The sequence below is a fragment of the Passer montanus genome, unplaced genomic scaffold (assembly GCF_014805655.1).
Source record: "Passer montanus isolate IOZ18808 unplaced genomic scaffold, ASM1480565v1 scaffold48, whole genome shotgun sequence".
Taxonomy (NCBI): Eukaryota; Metazoa; Chordata; class Aves; order Passeriformes; family Passeridae; genus Passer; species Passer montanus.
Genome location: NW_024369707.1, coordinates 3,415,911 through 3,434,102, shown reverse-complemented (window position 1 = coordinate 3,434,102; position 18,192 = coordinate 3,415,911). Strand labels below are relative to the sequence as shown.

At 44.5% G+C, this 18,192-nt stretch overlaps 1 protein-coding gene across 6 annotated transcripts in view; it reads right to left on the bottom strand.

Moving 5' to 3' along the window:
- PID1 (phosphotyrosine interaction domain containing 1) overlaps positions 1-18,186 on the bottom strand; it is an 83,772-nt gene extending 65,586 nt beyond the window's left edge. The window contains exons 1-2 of one of the 6 annotated variants that reach the window (XM_039722399.1): positions 14,865-14,933; positions 14,467-14,574 (exon numbers count right to left, since the gene is read on the bottom strand). In XM_039722399.1, coding sequence (XP_039578333.1) covers positions 14,467-14,478 — 12 coding nt within the window. In that variant the 5' untranslated portion in view covers positions 14,479-14,574; positions 14,865-14,933. The other 5 variants (XM_039722397.1, XM_039722401.1, XM_039722398.1 and 2 more) reach the window with 5 other exon arrangements.
- Positions 18,187-18,192: the final 6 nt, after the last annotated feature.

Here is an 18,192-nt window from a genome sequence, read left to right as displayed (position 1 = left end):
CCCATCCCAAGCCCCTGTCAGGAAGGTGTGTATTTGGGACTGTACAACTTACTGGAAACCAAGTGGTGACTTTATCAGTGAATTCAAGTGGCTCTGTTGAACTAGGTGCTACACCCCAAGTGAGACATGCAAAACCAGAGCACCTTGCTGACCCACTCTGACTCTGCAAACATCACACTGCTCTGCTTAAGGATTTGTGTTGCTTTCTGCAAGAAAGCCTGATTTTTAAACTAAAGCCCACTAAAAGAAGATTAACTGCTCTTAAAAAGTACTTAACCACCTCTTTGCTTATTATCAAGTGGCCCATACATATCTGTCAGATGAGCACCATTGATGATAATGCATTAAATAAACACTTCTGCTTAAAATACATAAGTTTACTTATGAGAAGTTTGAGACACACAAACATCTACAGTTTATTCAGTTGAAGAATCCCCTGCTCTCAAAATGTCCAATTCAGCAGCCCTGCCAGATAATGTTTCACAATACTACAGGCTCACTTATTCATAAACAAATCATTAACATTCTTGACATAAATCCATAGCGTACAACAAATCCCAGCTATGATAGTGTTTTACTACATTTGCTGTGCCCATCATGAATGGGAGTTCTGTTTTCACTAAAAAAACCATTCTCAACAAATAAAAGGCAAATTATTCTCTGCAAGAAAACCACTAGGATGAAATGCCTATGCACGGATTACAAACTAATTATCAAGTTCATACAGCAATAAACCTGGTATTCACTTAGTGAAAAGGGCTGCCAAAATATATGCAAGAAATTTTCTTCCTAGAACTCTAGTAACTCAGAAACTCTGAAGGTAAAACACACCATTACAGGCTTTTTTATATTTTCCTCAGCTACTCAAGAAACCTTTCATACATCCCCATTTCTCCACACATGGGCACAAGAATCATCTGAGAAGACCCTTCAAAAGCCCTTCGGCTTTCACTCACTGCCAGGGGTTTGTTTATAGCCTTGGATCAGAGGGTTTCAGCCAAGCCCAAAATTATCAAGGCCAGTTTTACATACCTACACCACAACTTAAATTGGACTAAATTAACATGAATGGAATAGTTTAATTAATGCATCAGGACCAGGCTTCTTGAATATACTCCACATAGATGACAGCACAGGGAAGTATTTCCCAAAAAAAAAGTCCACATGTGAATCATCTGCAGGTATCCCAAAATGGCTCTATCATGCAGGTGGCATCCCACTGTAGTGAGGGGCATGGAGAGCACAGCAAGATGGAATTCCCTGCTCGGAGCTGGACCACACAAGGGGGGACACTCCCACAGCACCTCCCAGAGCAAATCACCCAGTATCCAGCCATCAGCAATGGCCAACCATCAGCAAAGCTTTGGATGTCACAAAGTTAAACCTTCTACCCTCAATTCACTAGTACCTTCCTCACCACATTTAAAGAATTAAATACTTCCCTGAATGGCCATATTTAAGTAACTAAAAAAAAAAAAAAAAAAGAGGGGGGAAGATAGTTAAGTTCCTATTGGTGTTCTTGGCAGATGAGATCTATGCTCCCAGGAACTGGACTTCTCCCCGGACTGATAAACATAAAGCAGACTGCCTTCTGTGCCGGCTGCCAGCTCAGCCCGGGGAATAAAAGATGTTTTCAATTCCGGAAAAGATCCATGTGCACTGAAACACTGAACACTCAGCAAGGCCTCAGTCCCTCACTCACAGTGCACAGGCCTGTGGGCGCCGGGGGCTGCTCAGAGTACGTAAAAATACGCATATGGCAAAGTTTTGCAGAAATGAGACCTTTGTTATTGTAAATATGTGCAGATTTTCATAGCCATTACATTGCAGCATTTTTAGGGGCATTATTCTTCTTTTTATTATTTCCATTGGCATGGCTTTTCCATTTCAGCTTGCTTTAGTTCCAGTTCTGTGATAATTGCATGGGAGTACACTCATGTGTGAGAATATGCAGCATGAACGGCTCACCATTTTTAGGTGCAACTACTGAGGATTGTTCTGCAATCAGGAGAGAGGTTTACAGGATCTATTCATGGGTCTCACTCCGTATCCAGGCTTTAAAAACATTTCTGATGTTTTAAACATTGTGATGTTTAAAAACATCACAGCTACTGAAAAAACACTGGGGTTGTCTAATCTGGCTTTTGGTATCACAGAGCTCACCATCCCTAAAGTTCTTGCTTTCATCCATGATCACCTAAAGTGGTAACAAATCTGTTAGTATGGAAACTATCACAGCTGAAGGAGTTCAAGGGGTGAATAAATTTAGGAATCTTCTCATTTGCCTCTAAGTTTTCTGAGCACCTCAATCACAGTTTTAGATATTGTCTGTAACAGTAGCAGATAAAACCTAACATTTAAAAAAGCAACAATTTAAGACAGAAAATCACATGTAATCACACATCTATAGTAAATGAGGCAGTACAGAAATGCCAGACTATGGAGGAGGTCAGACTAAAGTGATATATGACTTAAAAGAAGGCAAACAGCTCTGCCAGGAATCAGCAAGGAAACCAGACAAGTTAATCACTCATTTTCAGTATGATACAACAGCCAAATGACACTGAAACCGCAGTGTCAAGTCATCCAAGGAAACCACCATGCTGCAGAGCAGCCCAGGAAGCCCCTGCTTAGGAAACACACCACACTGACCTTGCTGAACAGTGCTGGGAAACAGCAGGAATGGAAACAAGTAGTACTGGAAAACTCAAAGATACTCATGATCTGAAAAAATTTCATCCTCCTGAGTTACAGGTAGATCAGGGAGCTTGCAGGGCAACTTGCTAAGAGGGAGTGATGCCAGTGAAATGCCACCTCCAAGGTGTCCTGTGCTGGCCCATGGAGAGCTGCAACAGGCAGAGCCAGGAGCCAACAGCAGAAAAACCTGAATTAACAGGGAGGCTGAGCAAAAGTCCTGAGGACATAAGTGTTTGCCAGCCTTGATTGCCCATTTTCTGAAAATATCAGTATCTCTAACCCCACCTTTCCTTTGCTGACCAGTAACAGCATAAAAAACATTAAGTTCTGCAAACAAACAGCTGCACAGCACCTGGCACTGCTAACATCTCCTCACTAACCTGGTTTAGAAGCTGAAATAAACACTACACTTTTGTTTCTCAAGGCAAAAGCTGGTCATCAAAACCCATCTGTCACTGGCTGTGCTCCGAAACTCATCTCATGCTGAACCCCAGCTTGCAACTGCACAAAGCACACCCCACTCACAGGAGCAACAGGCACACTGACCAACCTCTTGTCTCTTTCAATACACTAGTGCTGTATTTTGCCCTCTGATCTAGTTCTTGGAAAAGAAAAAGGAAAAAAAAAAAAGGCATGACCCCCCTGGCCCCTGATCCAGCAGCAAAATTTTCAATATTTTAACAGTGATTTCAAACAGGAGTGAAGCCAAGCCTGAATCCTCAGATTATCCTTTGCAAAACCCCAGCATCAGCGTTAGCAAATGAAAAGATCAAGTCAGTTGGCTCAGGCAGACTGTAATTTCTGTACCTATATTTATTAAAGTAGGTACATAAAACTGAGGAAAAGAAGTGCTAGAAAAACACACGGTGATGTTAACCACAATGGCAAACTGAATGTACTGATCCTTTCCTCCAGACAGGAAACATTTTCAAGCTGTTTCTTTCAAGCTAGTCACTGGGTAGGAAATGCTTTTTAGACAGAAAAATATTTTCTTTTCCAGAAGACACCATAAAACCCAGGCACAGAGCACAGTATATGTTTTGATGAGAATTAATTACTTGTTTACTGTGGTAGTTCATCACACAGCTAATCCCCACACATTGTCTAAACAACTTATTTCCTACAGTGAGTGAGGAAAGGTCAACATAAACAAAACAGTTTGATTTTTTTCTAAAGAAGAAGATGCAGACCACTGGCAACACATCTGCAAGGTGTAAAAAACTGAAGAGCAACATTAGAGGATGTTCTTTGAGCACCTTCCAGTTTTTTTCTAAGTGAAGGTATTTCAGAATGAAATGTTACCAAATATAATGGAATTGAGATGTTCCAGCATACAAAAATATTGTCCTAAACCAAGAGCTATTAATTCTTCAGAGCTGTGGGCTGTAGTTTTTCATTAGCATCTAGAAGTGAAGGATAGTTATAACAGTCAATTCCATTTCTCCCCAGTGACTAAATCATGTACTAGCTAAATCATTTATGAATGTCAAAGGGTGACAGTTTTCAATTAAGATAATGAGATTCTAGAGGCTCTGGCCATCTGAACCCTGTTTGTGGATTCTCTTGCCAATTAAAAAAGAAACAAACCCAAAACAACAAAACACAAAACAAAACAGTCTGACAAACTGATTTTACTTAAAATAGGTACTAACAATTTAGCATTAATCCTACCACATACCTGCTAGCTACATACCAAGAATAAATATTTACACAAGTCACCACATGCTGTTAGGCATTAACACAGGGTTAAGAAAATGTTAATTGAATCATGTATGTTGGAAACTGAAATAATTTTGCTCCCCTTGTACTCTTCAGCTGCTCAGGCAAGGACCCAACCTTTGTCCATACAGCATCTTAGCAAATGGACACACAGCATCCAAGGCCTGGCTGCTCTAGGAGAAGAGGGCAAAACAGTCGAGGGAGAAAATCAAGGAACTGCTCACTCACACAGCAGGAGTGGGCAGCCTCCCAACAGCCAAAGTGCCCTGCTGATCCTGGGTCAGGTCCAAATGAGGACACATCCCTCCAGTAGCAAACACTGCCTGGGTGTGGAGATATATATTCCAGACCTTTGTAAATATGACGCCTGTAAGTGAGCATCCTACTCATTAGACCTTCTACTGCTAACTTCCGTGGAAGGACTATAATGCAAGTGCTGGTAGCAATAGCAACAACCATTATTCTTTTTAGCCAACTCACACCCACTGATATCAATTCTTTATATTGACCCACTACTTTTCAGGAAAAAAAAACCAAACAAACAAAACAAAAAAATCAAAAGAAACCCTAAAGAACAACAACTACACAGTGAAAGTGAAGATAAGCTTCTCAGGGTAAACTTCAAACTCCCACAGAAGTTCAATAAAGTCAAGTCAGAAAAGTAACACCACATCAGACTTGCTGGTTCAGACGTTACTAAGCACTGGCCAGACTCCATGCTTTCCCTTTTTATTTTACTTACAATTAGCTGGCAAGAGACGATGATTAGCTAGAAAAACCACATTCCCTTTTGACCTCCAGGTGTACAAAGCAGAACAGCATTAGGTATTTCCTAAAGCAAACCCAGGATCTTTAGGCAGAGTGCAGGATCTTCAAGCAGCCAGGGCAGCAAGTCACCACACAGTGTTTATGGCACAAACTCTCACTATGGAGCCTTCAGCTCCTGCTCAGATCTATCAAGGCAGGCTCTGAGTGTCACAGCACTGTCAGGCAGGCACCTGCCTCCAGACTGTTTTCCAAAGCCTTGTTCCAAGGCTGGACCTGTACAAACTACTGCATGCAGGAGAATTTAAGGAGACAAGGTTGCAGCATATTTCTGTACAATGGTGTGCACTGCCAGCTCAGCTCCTTGTTCTGCTGGAGATCTGGACTTTACCATCTCTGTTCCCAGTTCATATCCATACTCAAGAAGAATTAGAAAACCCAAAAAGTGCAACAACAATTGTAAATTGCGTATTGTAAATCACCCAGGCAAAGCAAGAGGAGTTACTCTGGTGCAGGCAGCTCTGCTCACCAGGGGAATGTCACTGTACAGCACACAGCATACCTTGGCATTGCTAGCACTGAAACCATCTTCTTCTCTGTGGTAAAAATGCTTGAAATTCATTCCTCTCCACCTCCAACAGATGGACAAATTGTGCTATGTCAGTTCATTCCTGTTACAAAATAGTCCCCAATTCCCCTGGAGAGCTCCCAGCAGCTCTGTTCCCTCCCTGGCCCGTCCATCCCACTGGCATTGCAAAGGGAGCCTTTACCTGCTCCTTTAGCCAGAGAGTTCCAACTCAAGGGTTTAATACAACTCTACCTTACATAAAACTACTGCTGCCTATGAGACCTGCTAACTGAGATACTACAAAGACTAACTTTTCTGGAAACTGTGTTGCACAGCCAAAACCACTCTGGACTGAGGGCTCTGCAACACAGCTGCCATTGTTAGCAGTGACTAACATTGTTATCTAAAAATCTTCAAACTTACATTACTTTACAACCAGCATGGGAAGTCACACATGGTGCTGGCACAGCAGTGCAAGGTCATTTTAAAGCAAACACCAAGTTACAGAGCCCAGTGGAGACCAGATTTAAAAACCTCCCAGAAAAGTGTTTAAAAATCAACAAAAAAAATTTTTAAAACTGACAGACAGATTTTTGGGAAATGGGGAATATGACTGCACATGTATGGATTTGAAAGTAAGAACATGTTGAAAATAATGTTTTCTTTCCCCAGGATGAGGCAGACTGCTCTTTAACTTCACTTTTGTAAATTATGGCTGCTGGATAAGAAACATTTGTTTGTTTCTGAGAAACATTGAAAAAAAATAAAAAGCAAAGTGGGTGTTTTTCCACCCTTTGAAGAAACAAATACATGACTTTTTCACAAGAAAATGTGAAAATAAGAAAAGCTCTCAGAAACAAACCAGATCCACAAATAAGCAATATGAGTTTTGGCTGAAAACAGAAAATATTTCCTGAGGCTCCAGGCTCCTGGCTGTGCTGGGCAGCAGCTGCAGCCACCATGGAGCACCAGGGCTGGTGATGCTCTGAGCCCACTGCCAGGCAGCTGCCATGGCCCTGCTCCACCCTTCAGTGACACACTCCCTTTTTCCCCCCACAGAGGGGGGCAACTGGGTGACTGTGAGGCTTATTAACACTTCCATAAGTACTCTGTAAAGCAGTTTTCCCCCAGCCCCAAGTGAGCGGGCGGTGCGCTCGCTGCGTGACAGACGTTCCTCTGGCACATCCAGAGCAGCCCCTCATCCAAACAGCATTAGGGCCTGCTCCAGGATGACCTCAACAGCACACACTTTCCAAAAAGAGTTGTACAGAAACATTTAATTCAGCTCTCTTAGACATTAAGTCTTGTCTCATAAAGCTACTCTTAAAAAAAAATAAAATCAAGTAACATTTGGACTTTTAAAAAAACATGAAGTTTCTTCTCAGTCATAATAGAAGAAACATAGTGTAAGTCCACTGGCATTAGTATTGGCACTTAGATTTACACCAACGCTCTCAAAATCTGAATTTGGACCAAAACCAAAACCCACATATAGACAGGGGCAAAGTTTATCCCCAAGCGAACAAAATAACATCTCTTGTAGACATTAATGGCTTCTGAAACTCAAGCTTGATACAACATCAGTGATTTAAATGCCAAACCACATTCACTCTGTTTATCTTGGGAAGCTCCACATCCATGTAAGAACACCCTCAGACCATAACAGAGGAATGAAAGGTCAGGCTGTTACTTTCAGAACCAGTGCAGAAAACTTAAACAAGGTATGGGCACTTCCCTGGTCAGTGCCATACATTGCAGCTGGCTGTTTTTCAAATATCGTGTAAGCAGCATTAATAATGTCTGATACAGAGAAATAAAAAACTCAACTTGAAATAAGCAATATAAATGCACTCTCAAAGTAATTCAAACCAACCAGAAGTGAGCTACTTCAGTGCAAGATTTCTGCAGATGTGACTCCTGGGCCATGCCAGGCTGCTCATGGACCCCAGCTGATGACTTGCTCCTCCCACACCCAGAAGTTCTACATCACTATATAGCACTTAACTTCATCCAAAGCCTCCTTGGATTCTGTCTTTCTGACAAACACATGCAGATATTTTAATTTATACAGACCTCACTGCCCCACACAGCTGGACCCTGCTCTGCCCTACTCGAGCACAGGCCCAGGCTCAGAAAACCCCTTGAGCTTGTCCAGTCACAGGGGTGAAAACCCTAAGCTGCAGCTCTGAATGCCACTTTCCAGTTGAAGATCTGTCCATGACTCATTTCAGCTCACACTTGCAGCTCAGCATCTCTTCAAATGTGACTTTTCCTTAGGGGAGATGAGCTCCAGCACTTCTGCAGCCTGAAACTTGTCAGCATTTTAAATGTGAGCAGGACTAGGGAGAATGGCTTCAGGAAAGGTATTACTAAGCACTAACTATAATTTATAACTAGAATAAGTGAGTATTTTTCACTGTCTTGCAGTGCCAGGGCTTTTCACTACCCTTGATTACAAAAGGCAGTTATCTCATTCATTTAGAGATGGGTTTCAGGCTGGCCATCATGCCCAGACAGGCTGCCCTGTGCCTTGGCAGACCCTGCAGCAAGACTGGTATTTCTGACAGGGCTATGTCCCACACCAGATACCCCCATTTCCACTGGACACCCCCAAGGAACTGAACTCTGTGTGTGATGGCCATTAAGGAAAACAAAATCCCAAGTTTCACAGGGGGTTAAGTCCCAGGAGCTCTGGGTCCTGTTCCCAAGCCAGAAGCTGCAGGACTGTGAAGGGCAGGCACAAGGAGTCACCCATGACCTCAACAGCTACAAGAAAAAAACTGACTATTGCAACACCCGTCTGTGGGGAAAAAAGCAACAGCAGATCCTACCTGTGATTCTGCAACCTTTCAAATTGTTCAACTCCTCCTTCCACAGCAACTCTGTATTTTAGAGGTACAAGATTAAAACATTGCCCTTTGAAAATGTTACTTGTCCCAGCACCAAGCTTCAGGCTCTTTAATGAAAAAAGAGCCTCTAAACACCAGATCAAAACAAGTCAGTCACAAACAAATGCTTCCTAACATTCCTTATAAACCACAGAAAAGTTACATTGCCATCTCAAATGGCAAGATAAAAGTTAATGGATTCAAAGTCCTATCCCTATGCACCAAGCTAAGGCTGCATGCCTAAATCTGAGTGATTTAACACTCATTCATCAAAGTGAACTGTCTAATCTCAGAAAGTAACATCCCTTCTGCAGCCTTCAGCACCGATGCTCCATCAACAAGAATGTCACAGAGAGGGCTCCACCTCCCCCATCATCCCACAGGAGCACTGCTGATGGCAGCACAGCACAGCCTGAGGGGAGCCAGGGCCACACACCCACAGTCCCAGGGCAGCCCAGCTCAGCAAGGGTGAACCTGAACCCAGCTCAAGGCCTGGACAGTCCCTATGCCTTGGCCTGGGCTGGAGGATCTCGAGGCTTTGGGTGTCTCAGAAATCATTGATGGGCTTTTTCTTTGTTACCCACCAGAAAAAGCAAGCACTCAGTACTCCTCAGCAGCACTGCACATCCCTCCAGCACTCCATTCTAGCAGGAGGCACCAAAGCTGTCTTTACTATCAGGATTTTCTCAAACACACAGTACCAAGCTCAATAGGGCCTTTCAGCCACGCTATCAAGAGGCCAACATAAAATTTTCAAAATATCCTTCCTTCTAATTCTAATCCAAACAACAGAGCACAGCTGTGAAAACTGAAGCCTGTACAGATCTACACTGTATGGGCTCCTTCTTAAAAGCACTGGGACAGGATTCAAGCTTCTACATTTTCTGATTCAAATTTATAGTCAGGCACAGAAAATTCCCATGGACTAGGGAAAAAAGAAGAATGCTTAAGCTGACAATTTTCTGGAAGATGAAAAAAAATCACTGCTGTCTTCTGCTGACACACTGTGCAGCGAGCTGGGACAGAGGTCCACACTATTCCCTGAAAACCAGGCAGCTCAGGGAGCTGCCAACTGGTGTTTGCTTAAGTTCCAAAAGGTACTTTTCTGGGCAAAAACCAGAATAAATATAATAAATGCCACATGGAAAAGCTAAAATTCGCTTATTTAACCAAAAGGTTTGGTTAAATAAATAGCCGCAAATGAGAGGAAAAGGGATTAAAACACTGTTTTTGAAGTCTGATGTATTTTTTTCTAACAATTTTGCTGCTTGTCATTTCACTCTCCAGCTCAGAGCCAAAGCCAGAACAACCAGCACACCATAACACAATTCCCAGTGCTCCTCTCCCCAGCAGAAGGGAATACTAGAAAACCAGGGACAAAATTCCTTTACATGACACTAGAAACCAAATTCAGCTCGCTAATTTGGATGGGACAGTTTTGATGAATAATAACAGAAATTTAATTTTCCTGTTTTTCTTAAGCAGAATGACAGGGAAGGAGGGAAGGGTGATTTCTCTCCCTGAGAAACTACCCTTTTCAGGTCAGTGTCACCATGATCAGTTCAGAAAGCACAGGTTAATCCTGACAGCAGGAAAGCTGGTCCCCAGCTAGAGGAAAGCCACAGAGCAGCTGAGACTGGAGAGCCTCTCACTGTAGCCATTCAGAGAAGGAATGTTGCATCCAACCCTCCCTCCTGCCACTCAGGCAGGGAAAGGAGAGCTAGAAACTTCGCAGGTTCAGATGATGTATTTGATGTTGCCACCACCACAATGTCTTGGCCCCTCACAGACCCCAAACTCCTTTTATCCTGCCTTCCAGCCAGCAGAATTACTCAGGAAGCTCCACAGCAGACAGAATTTTTCATTTTAAATGAGACACTACAAACCCTCTGGATCTCCTGTAAGAGTCCAATGGATGGGTTTCCTGCCCTGCTCTTGAGGCTCAAGGTTGGTACTGACCCCAGTGAAGTCTGGATCAGATCCCACTGCAAGAGCTCCAAAGCAGTTATTTCACCAGTGGGACCAGACTGAACGCCAGTTCTCCTCTCCAGACACTCAGTGAGTGGGTAAGATTTCACAAGAGCACAGTCCACCAGGTAAAACAGTCTCTGGAAAAGCCTGGCCTTGAACAAAGCTGAATACAGCCAGCTGAAGACTTGAAAACTTACTCCGGTGTCATTCTGCAAGCTTCACATGAGATGTATGGAACAACCATCTCTCAAACCCAGAGGGAGCTTGGCATGGGAAGAAAGAGATGGCCACAAATCTGAGCTTCAAGACACTTAATTGCATTTCTATCTGCTCTCAGTGTTCTTGGCAGCTCCCATCAAACATATCTGGAGAAAGTGTTTTCATGTGAGGAGACATTTGAAAATTGTCTGGCACAACACAGACCCAAGGCCACAAAGGGTGATGCTGCAAGGACTCCGACTGCCCCGGTGCTGTCCCAAACCCAGCAGCACTGTGCTCGCAGCATAGCTCCACCAGTGAAACTCACCAGCAGCAACTCAGGTTAGAAATGCTCCTGCTCACATTGCCCAGAAGCAAAACCAGCCATTAATCTGTGAAAGGGACATTTATTAAAATGGTCCCAATGAAAACATGGAGGTTTTTCAAAGACCAACACTCCTGAAGTCGTCACCAAACTGCCAAGGTGTCAGTGCTACAAGACCAACTTAGCCATTCTGAGGCTACGTGTAATTTTGTAGAAGCAACATCATTAAAAGAATATTAAATACTGGCAATACACAACTTTACTTTTTTCCTTCAGATTCTGTGCAAAGATTTATATTTGCCACTCCATATTTTCAGGATGTCAGCAGGAAAAACAAATCATGAAATGTCGTATTAGGTCTTCTCAGGACACTTGCAAAATCACCCACATTTAACATCTTTGGTCAAAGAGTTCTGATACACTTATTCAGAAACAGCTCAGAAGACTTAACACTGTCACCTGTAACTCTTCCAGCTATTATATGAAGCACAAATAAGTTCAATTCCTATACATGAAAACACTAGGGGGAAAAAATATTTTAAGTACTAAACATTGCTTAAAGGGACTTTTCAGCTACACATTTACCTGTCTCTGGGTAATCAGACTCTCCTCTTGCCTGCACAGAGCAACATCCATAACCCAGTAGTGCTGTAAGGGTGAGGACACCTAGCCCAACATCTCAGCACAGCCCAAGGCATGTCTGTGGAGAACACAGCCAACCCTGGAAGAAAACATCTGGGACACCACTGCTGACTGTGCTGTCCTGCTGGATGACACCAGGGACACACAAAATCTGAAACAGGCACTTAAAATTCTGAACTAGACTGATTGTTTAACTTGCCTTTCTTCAAGGAAATCACTGCTTAAATTTTTTGTCTTGGTCATCAAATGGGCTGGCACTTTCATAAACAGAAACTAGTAGTACACTATAAATGAACCCTGAAGATCATTTCCCAGGGGGCTTTCCACAAGGCTCTCACTGATTTTGATTTTCTTTCGGTCATAGAATGCTTCCCAAAATTAACATTTTTCCAGAGACATTCATTTTCTACAAAGAATAAATAATGTAGAAAAAAAGGAATTGCCTGAGCTAAGTGATGCCAGATGAGCCTCCTGGAATCACAGAGCTTTGTTTTAAAGATTCCTGACTGCTGTAAAGTCATAGCAGCAAACGAGTGCAAAAACACTGATGCCTTGAAAGATATCCCGAAGCCATAGAGTGCCAAAACACCGGGCTGTAAGACTTCAGACGTTTGCAGCCACATGACTCAGGCTTAAATTTCAAATACTTACCATTTTTTCCTTCTGACATAATATTTAATGAAACCAGAGTTCAGTAGTAGTATCACTCCTGCTATACATGTCTTGCAGCAGTTTCTGCCTAGACAGCTGTTTGTGTGCTTACAGCTAGCTTGTGTTTGATTTAGAAAGGCTTTCCATATGCTTTAAAAATTGGAAAACTATTGTTTTAACTGACTGTATGCTGTTATTTTTAACACAAGTGAACATTGAAAAGCATCAGAAGCTCATTTTGAAAGCACCAATAGCACCTAAATCACATTACAGCTGAACACATGCAAACATGTCAGCAAACCACAGTGGCTGTGATCACCTAGAAGTCATCACACATGTGTAGATCAACCCAGAGCTCACTTCTCTTCAGTGAAAAAACTTTTTAATGCTCCTGACACAGGAAAGGCAATTGATGTGTATACTAGTGGTAGTAAGATGCATGTAATATACATGAAATTAGCAACAGTCCACAATGACAAAATTTAAAAGTAGATTGAAGATCCAAGGCTACAGATATTTCAACAAATTCCTGTTAAAAAAAAAAAAATGTTTGAGGCCTTGGAAAGCAGTGCTCACAGCCTAGCCCAAAGGTGAGCAGCAACACCCCAATACTGCTGCTTTCACTTTTTTTCACTTCCATTAATAGCTACACTGTTGTTTCACTGCTGTAACATAATGATGTGGAAGCACATTACAGCAGCCACTCAAAGACTGTGGTAAAGCAAACTTACACAACCTTATTTCTCGTGGACTTCAGAGGACCTGCACAAGTTACATGATGGCAGAATTAAGCCCTGGGGTTCAGGAAACCCAACTTGCCCCAGTAAAGGACGTGAAGCTCCCTGCTCTTCATCACCTTCTTCACTTCATCTCATCCTGCCCACCCACAGCTCTCCTGCACAGTAATTCACAGCACATTAGGAGAGATGAGGAACTTTATGAAAGAAATCAATTCTAACAATACACTACAGCCATCCATTAATAAATCTTTGCCCAAAAATGGCCCCAAACTGTGGGTTTCCATCAGAATACTGAACTTCCAGATGAGCAGAGAATCACTGAAGTCCTACTGTGAACACTCGGCTAGCTGCATGCCTGTATGAAGCCAAGCAACGTCCAGCCCAAAGCTCCATGACACAGCAGCCCTGTCTGTTCCCCTCTTCCCCTCCTCACTCATCTGAGCTCAACCCCTGTACCACCCACAGAAGCAGAGTGAGACCTTCTCTGAAAAGAGGGCTCATGTGCACGGCTCAGTTCAGGGACACCCAGCAGCAGAGCACGAGGCTGGGCAGCACCAGCACTGCTGCACTGCTGCTGGGGAAAAGCTGTTTGAACATGGTGAGCCCTGTTACCCACACGTGGCAAGGGAAGCAGGGAAACTTGTAAGCAGGGCTTATAAACAGCACAGCCTCGGAAACTATGCACACACTGGGATTTATTATCTAAAAACAATGTCTGGCATCAAGATTCCAGAAAAAAATAGGTTACAAAGCAAATATCAGCCACCTCTCAGGCTGTGAGAACACCTTGCTTCTTTTCAAACACCACTTCAGAGTCCTCACGGGAGCATCACTGAGACCATCAGCTCCAAAATCCCAGCTGTGCTGGCAAGGGCTGCTGAACCAGGCACAGAGGGTACATTTGGAAATCCTTTTAAAGAAAGATTTCACAATATTTTTGGCATCATTTCAACAAGTCCCACAGCCACAAACATCAAACCACAAATCAGTGCCCACTGCTTATAACCATTGATAAGGTCTGCTGCAAACACAGCAAGGCAAATCAGATCAAGCAGGTACAGTGAGCTCAGGACTGGAGTCTCCACATTCCCAGCAGGGGGAATGACCTTTAAATACCTGAAGCAACCTTGGCTGCTGCTCCAGAGAAGACTGGGAGGTACACACATCTTCCACATGCTCACCTGCACTTTACCGCACACAAGCCAGGAATGCCATCACAGAAATTAGAAGCTAAAAAGTCTCCCAAACAAATACAGCCCAAATAATCTCTCTTAAGTGTGAATAATGCTAATCCTGTATTACCTGCAAAATCATGATGATCTTACCACATCAGAGACTCGCTGATCCCTGTGGTATATTCCTGCAACATCCAAGCTGTATGATTTCACATGTAACTGCCTGTCCCACTAACTTTGGGGAAAACAGACGAAACTTCAATGTTGCTATAGGTGAAAGAATCATAAAAAGTGAAAGGAAGGAAAAAGCAAAAGAAAGAGCAGGCTTTGCTGTATTATAATTTCAAAAAGAAACCTCAATATCTATATTTTCTAGGTTATTCTTCTAATCCATTTAATTCAATTCTACATATCTTCCAGAAACAGAGAGGCTTCTTCATTAAACAGCAGCACGACAGGAAAAGCTTCCATCAGAGGGAAGTAGAGAACAGGCTGACAAAAACAAAATAAAACAAAAAAACAAACCCAAATCAAAAAACAAGCAATCACAGCTTATTCCAGCAAAGCCAGAAACCAAGGCTCTGGGAAGGGGGGCACATTTCAGCAGCAGATGAAGCTTTCAGCAGCAAATGGTCACAACAGCAGTGGGGACACGTCCAGTTCATGCCCCAGCTCACTGTGTTCTGTAACCCAGCTGCTGATGACACTTCATTCCTATTGCGTATGCGTGAGCTTTGCTGCTGACCTCACTACTGGAATTGTACCATCCAGTCAATGCCAAAAACTTCAGCACAAACTATGAAACTTGACAGGACTGAGCACATTTGGAACAGAAGATTTTGAGTGAACGGCAGCAGACCAGGAATGTGCAGTCTTGTCATCCTTTGAGTGGGACTGGGAAAGGAGGCCCAAGAGCAAGTGAGGACCATGGCACAGTTTGTCAGAACACGACAGGAGCCCTCACACTGCGATGGCCACTGCCATTTCAGTTAGACACACAGCTTGCCTTAGCTCTGAGGGCAGGACTGACCCACACCAACAGGCATCCACTTCCAAAGGCAGTTCATACTTTCCCTTACTGAACCGGGCCAAAAGAAATATTCTGAGAGATGAAAATATTTTCTTTGCTGTTTTACTTAGTACAGAGCTACACCATGGACTAACAACAGACCTGCGCTTCCACACAGCTGGGTACTGACACAAGATACATCTGTGTCAAAACTAAGTCACATACCATGCACACATTAGAACATCAAGACAGCTGGGCCAGCTCCACACTTCCTGCACCCATACATCAGCCTGATGTAAAAGACAGGGCTGTATCTGCCATTATACATCCCCTAAATATCCTACAGTAGTGACAGTTGCCATAACTGTAATCCCAGAATGCATTAATAGAGACCATAAGACGTCATCTACTCTACCCAGTGACCACAAACCACCCTGCTACAACCAAAATCCCACACCCAGAGCCTCACAACACTTGCTTGTCAGCCAGAGAGAGCTTGTGATGCCAAGGACAAGCAGAGGGCCCCCCTTCAACACCCCCATAGCACCAACATTTGTTTCACAGCAGTTACGTGCCGGGAGAGAGGGAGCCTGGGAGAGGAGAGCAACATGGGACACCTGAAACTAAATTAGGATGTTGAGGGGGAGGAAGAAGGGAAAAAAGATGCATTTATTTATGCAAACTCTCCTCAGGGGCCAGGCAGCGCTGCCAGCAGTCCTGGCCAGGCTGATGATTCACAACATGTCAGGGGGAGATCAGACTACTTGAAAGAACCAGGCTTCAAGGGTTTTCTGGAGAAAAAAAAATCAGAGGGGTTGGGGTTATTAGACAGTTTATAGCTCATATATATATGGATTAGGATTAAGCTTTCAGTTACAGGATCTCATCCTAGTTACACCAGCATCCTTCCCCTCACTGCATTCATTTTGCCCACAATTCACTACGTTGTTATTTAGCCCCTTGTGTGAACACAGAATTATTACGGGCTTCCTGCTACTTTTCCAAGGCTTTCTCCCCATTTCAGAAGCTGGCACAAGTCCAAAACATCCTTAAATTCTGCAATTTTGAGTCCCCCTGATTTCTTTATCTTTTAGAGCATCTACAGTTATTCATGTACTTCCCCAGAAACTCCTGTTGGCAAAAAGCGCATTTACAGGCACTCAGCATTTTGATCAACTCAGGATGCCCGGAGACTCCAGCCAGAGGCAGCCAAAGTAGATTTGGTTTGCACAAAGTTAGTGGCCACTGCTGAGAACTTTGGTGCTTGTGGCTCCCTTTCAAGAACAGGGAGGAGACGAGTACAGGATCCCCTCACTACAGGCTTGGGTTCCGCTGCAGCAGGTAAGTGAGAAGCCCAGTGATCAATCATCTCCTCTCCTTACAGCCCTGGTTCCCCACAGCACAGAGCCATTCCCACCCACTCCCTAAGGCCAGACCCCTAACAGGGCACAGGATACAGCTAAACAAGGCTGAGGTTACACTCACAAGCTTCTTCTGCAAAACACAAGCATTTGGTTCTCTTTAGCCTTGCATACTCTTGTAGGCAAGATCAGATATTTGTCATAATAGCACCTTGTTATTTTAACACCTCCCTAATTCCACAAAGGGGACACAAAGCCATTCTGTACAACCCAGACTAGCACAACACTACCAACCTAGGCTTTCCCTTTCTCCTTCCCTTACCTTCTCCTTTGTCACCAGCCACTGGGTTCAGCCTCACCTGAGGTCTGTCCCTTGCATCAGCATCTCCCCAGGGAACACCTCTGCCTCCACAGCGCCCCACACCATTAACTCCTTCACTCAGGGCATCCTGCCACTTGTGTCTAGCAGAAAGGTTTCTCACTAGCACAGGGAAAGAAATAATTAACAATACGCTCACATAGTTTTACCCTGGAATCCATCAACTATGTATGTGGTACCTCATTTCTACCTGCTAAAAATCAAGCTTTTCATTGTAGAGAAAAGTACAGCTTTTTCAGACCAGGAATTATTCCCATTACTGGCTGGTGAAGATTAAAGCTCACGGTTCTCTCAGCTTGGCTCTACTATCAACTCCAATCAAACTGCTGAATTTTCTGCTTGACGATATCAAAGTAAATTCTCATTCTGAATTGCGAAAGTAGTAATAACCTTTTCTTGTTATCTGCTGTGCCCACTGATTCTTATCTAAGATATCCAATTCTCTCTCACTCGACACTTGCCCTGGAAAACTACACGAAACCGACGCAGTGAAACTACAAAGTGAGTTTTATTTCATGTCACTTTCTGCCTGTCTCGGATTTCCCCGGACTAGCAACACGCACACCAGCCACACGAACAACGGCAGAGCCGGCACCGCACACCCGACCGCCGCCGGAGGCTGCGGCAAGGGGGTACCCCGGTGACCCTGACACATCCCGGCCTGGGCCGTGGGGGGGCTAAGAGACTCCCACGGGACCCCGCATCCCCGCGCCGCTCCGGGACCCTCCGGCGGGTCAGGCAGGGCCGGCCCGGGGGTGCCCCTCACCGGAGGCGGCGGCGGAGAAGCCCCTGAGCCTCGTCCCCCGCCGAGCCCCACGGCCGGCACCCAACTCCGCCCGGGAGCGCCGGTGCCGCCGAGCGGCGACAGCCGGGATGCGGCCGGGGCAGCGGCCCCCGCGCTGCGTGTCCCGCGTCCCCGCACACCCACCCTCCGCGCCGGCGGGGCGACAAGTTGCCACGAACTCGCGTTACGGGGGTGATGCTCCGCCGGTCCCGCCGCCACCCCGGAGCCCCGCCGCCCCCGGAGGCTCGGAGCCCGGCCGGCCGCCCCTACCTGCAGCCGCTCCGTGGCCGGCTGCCACATGGTGCCGCGGCGGCGGGAGG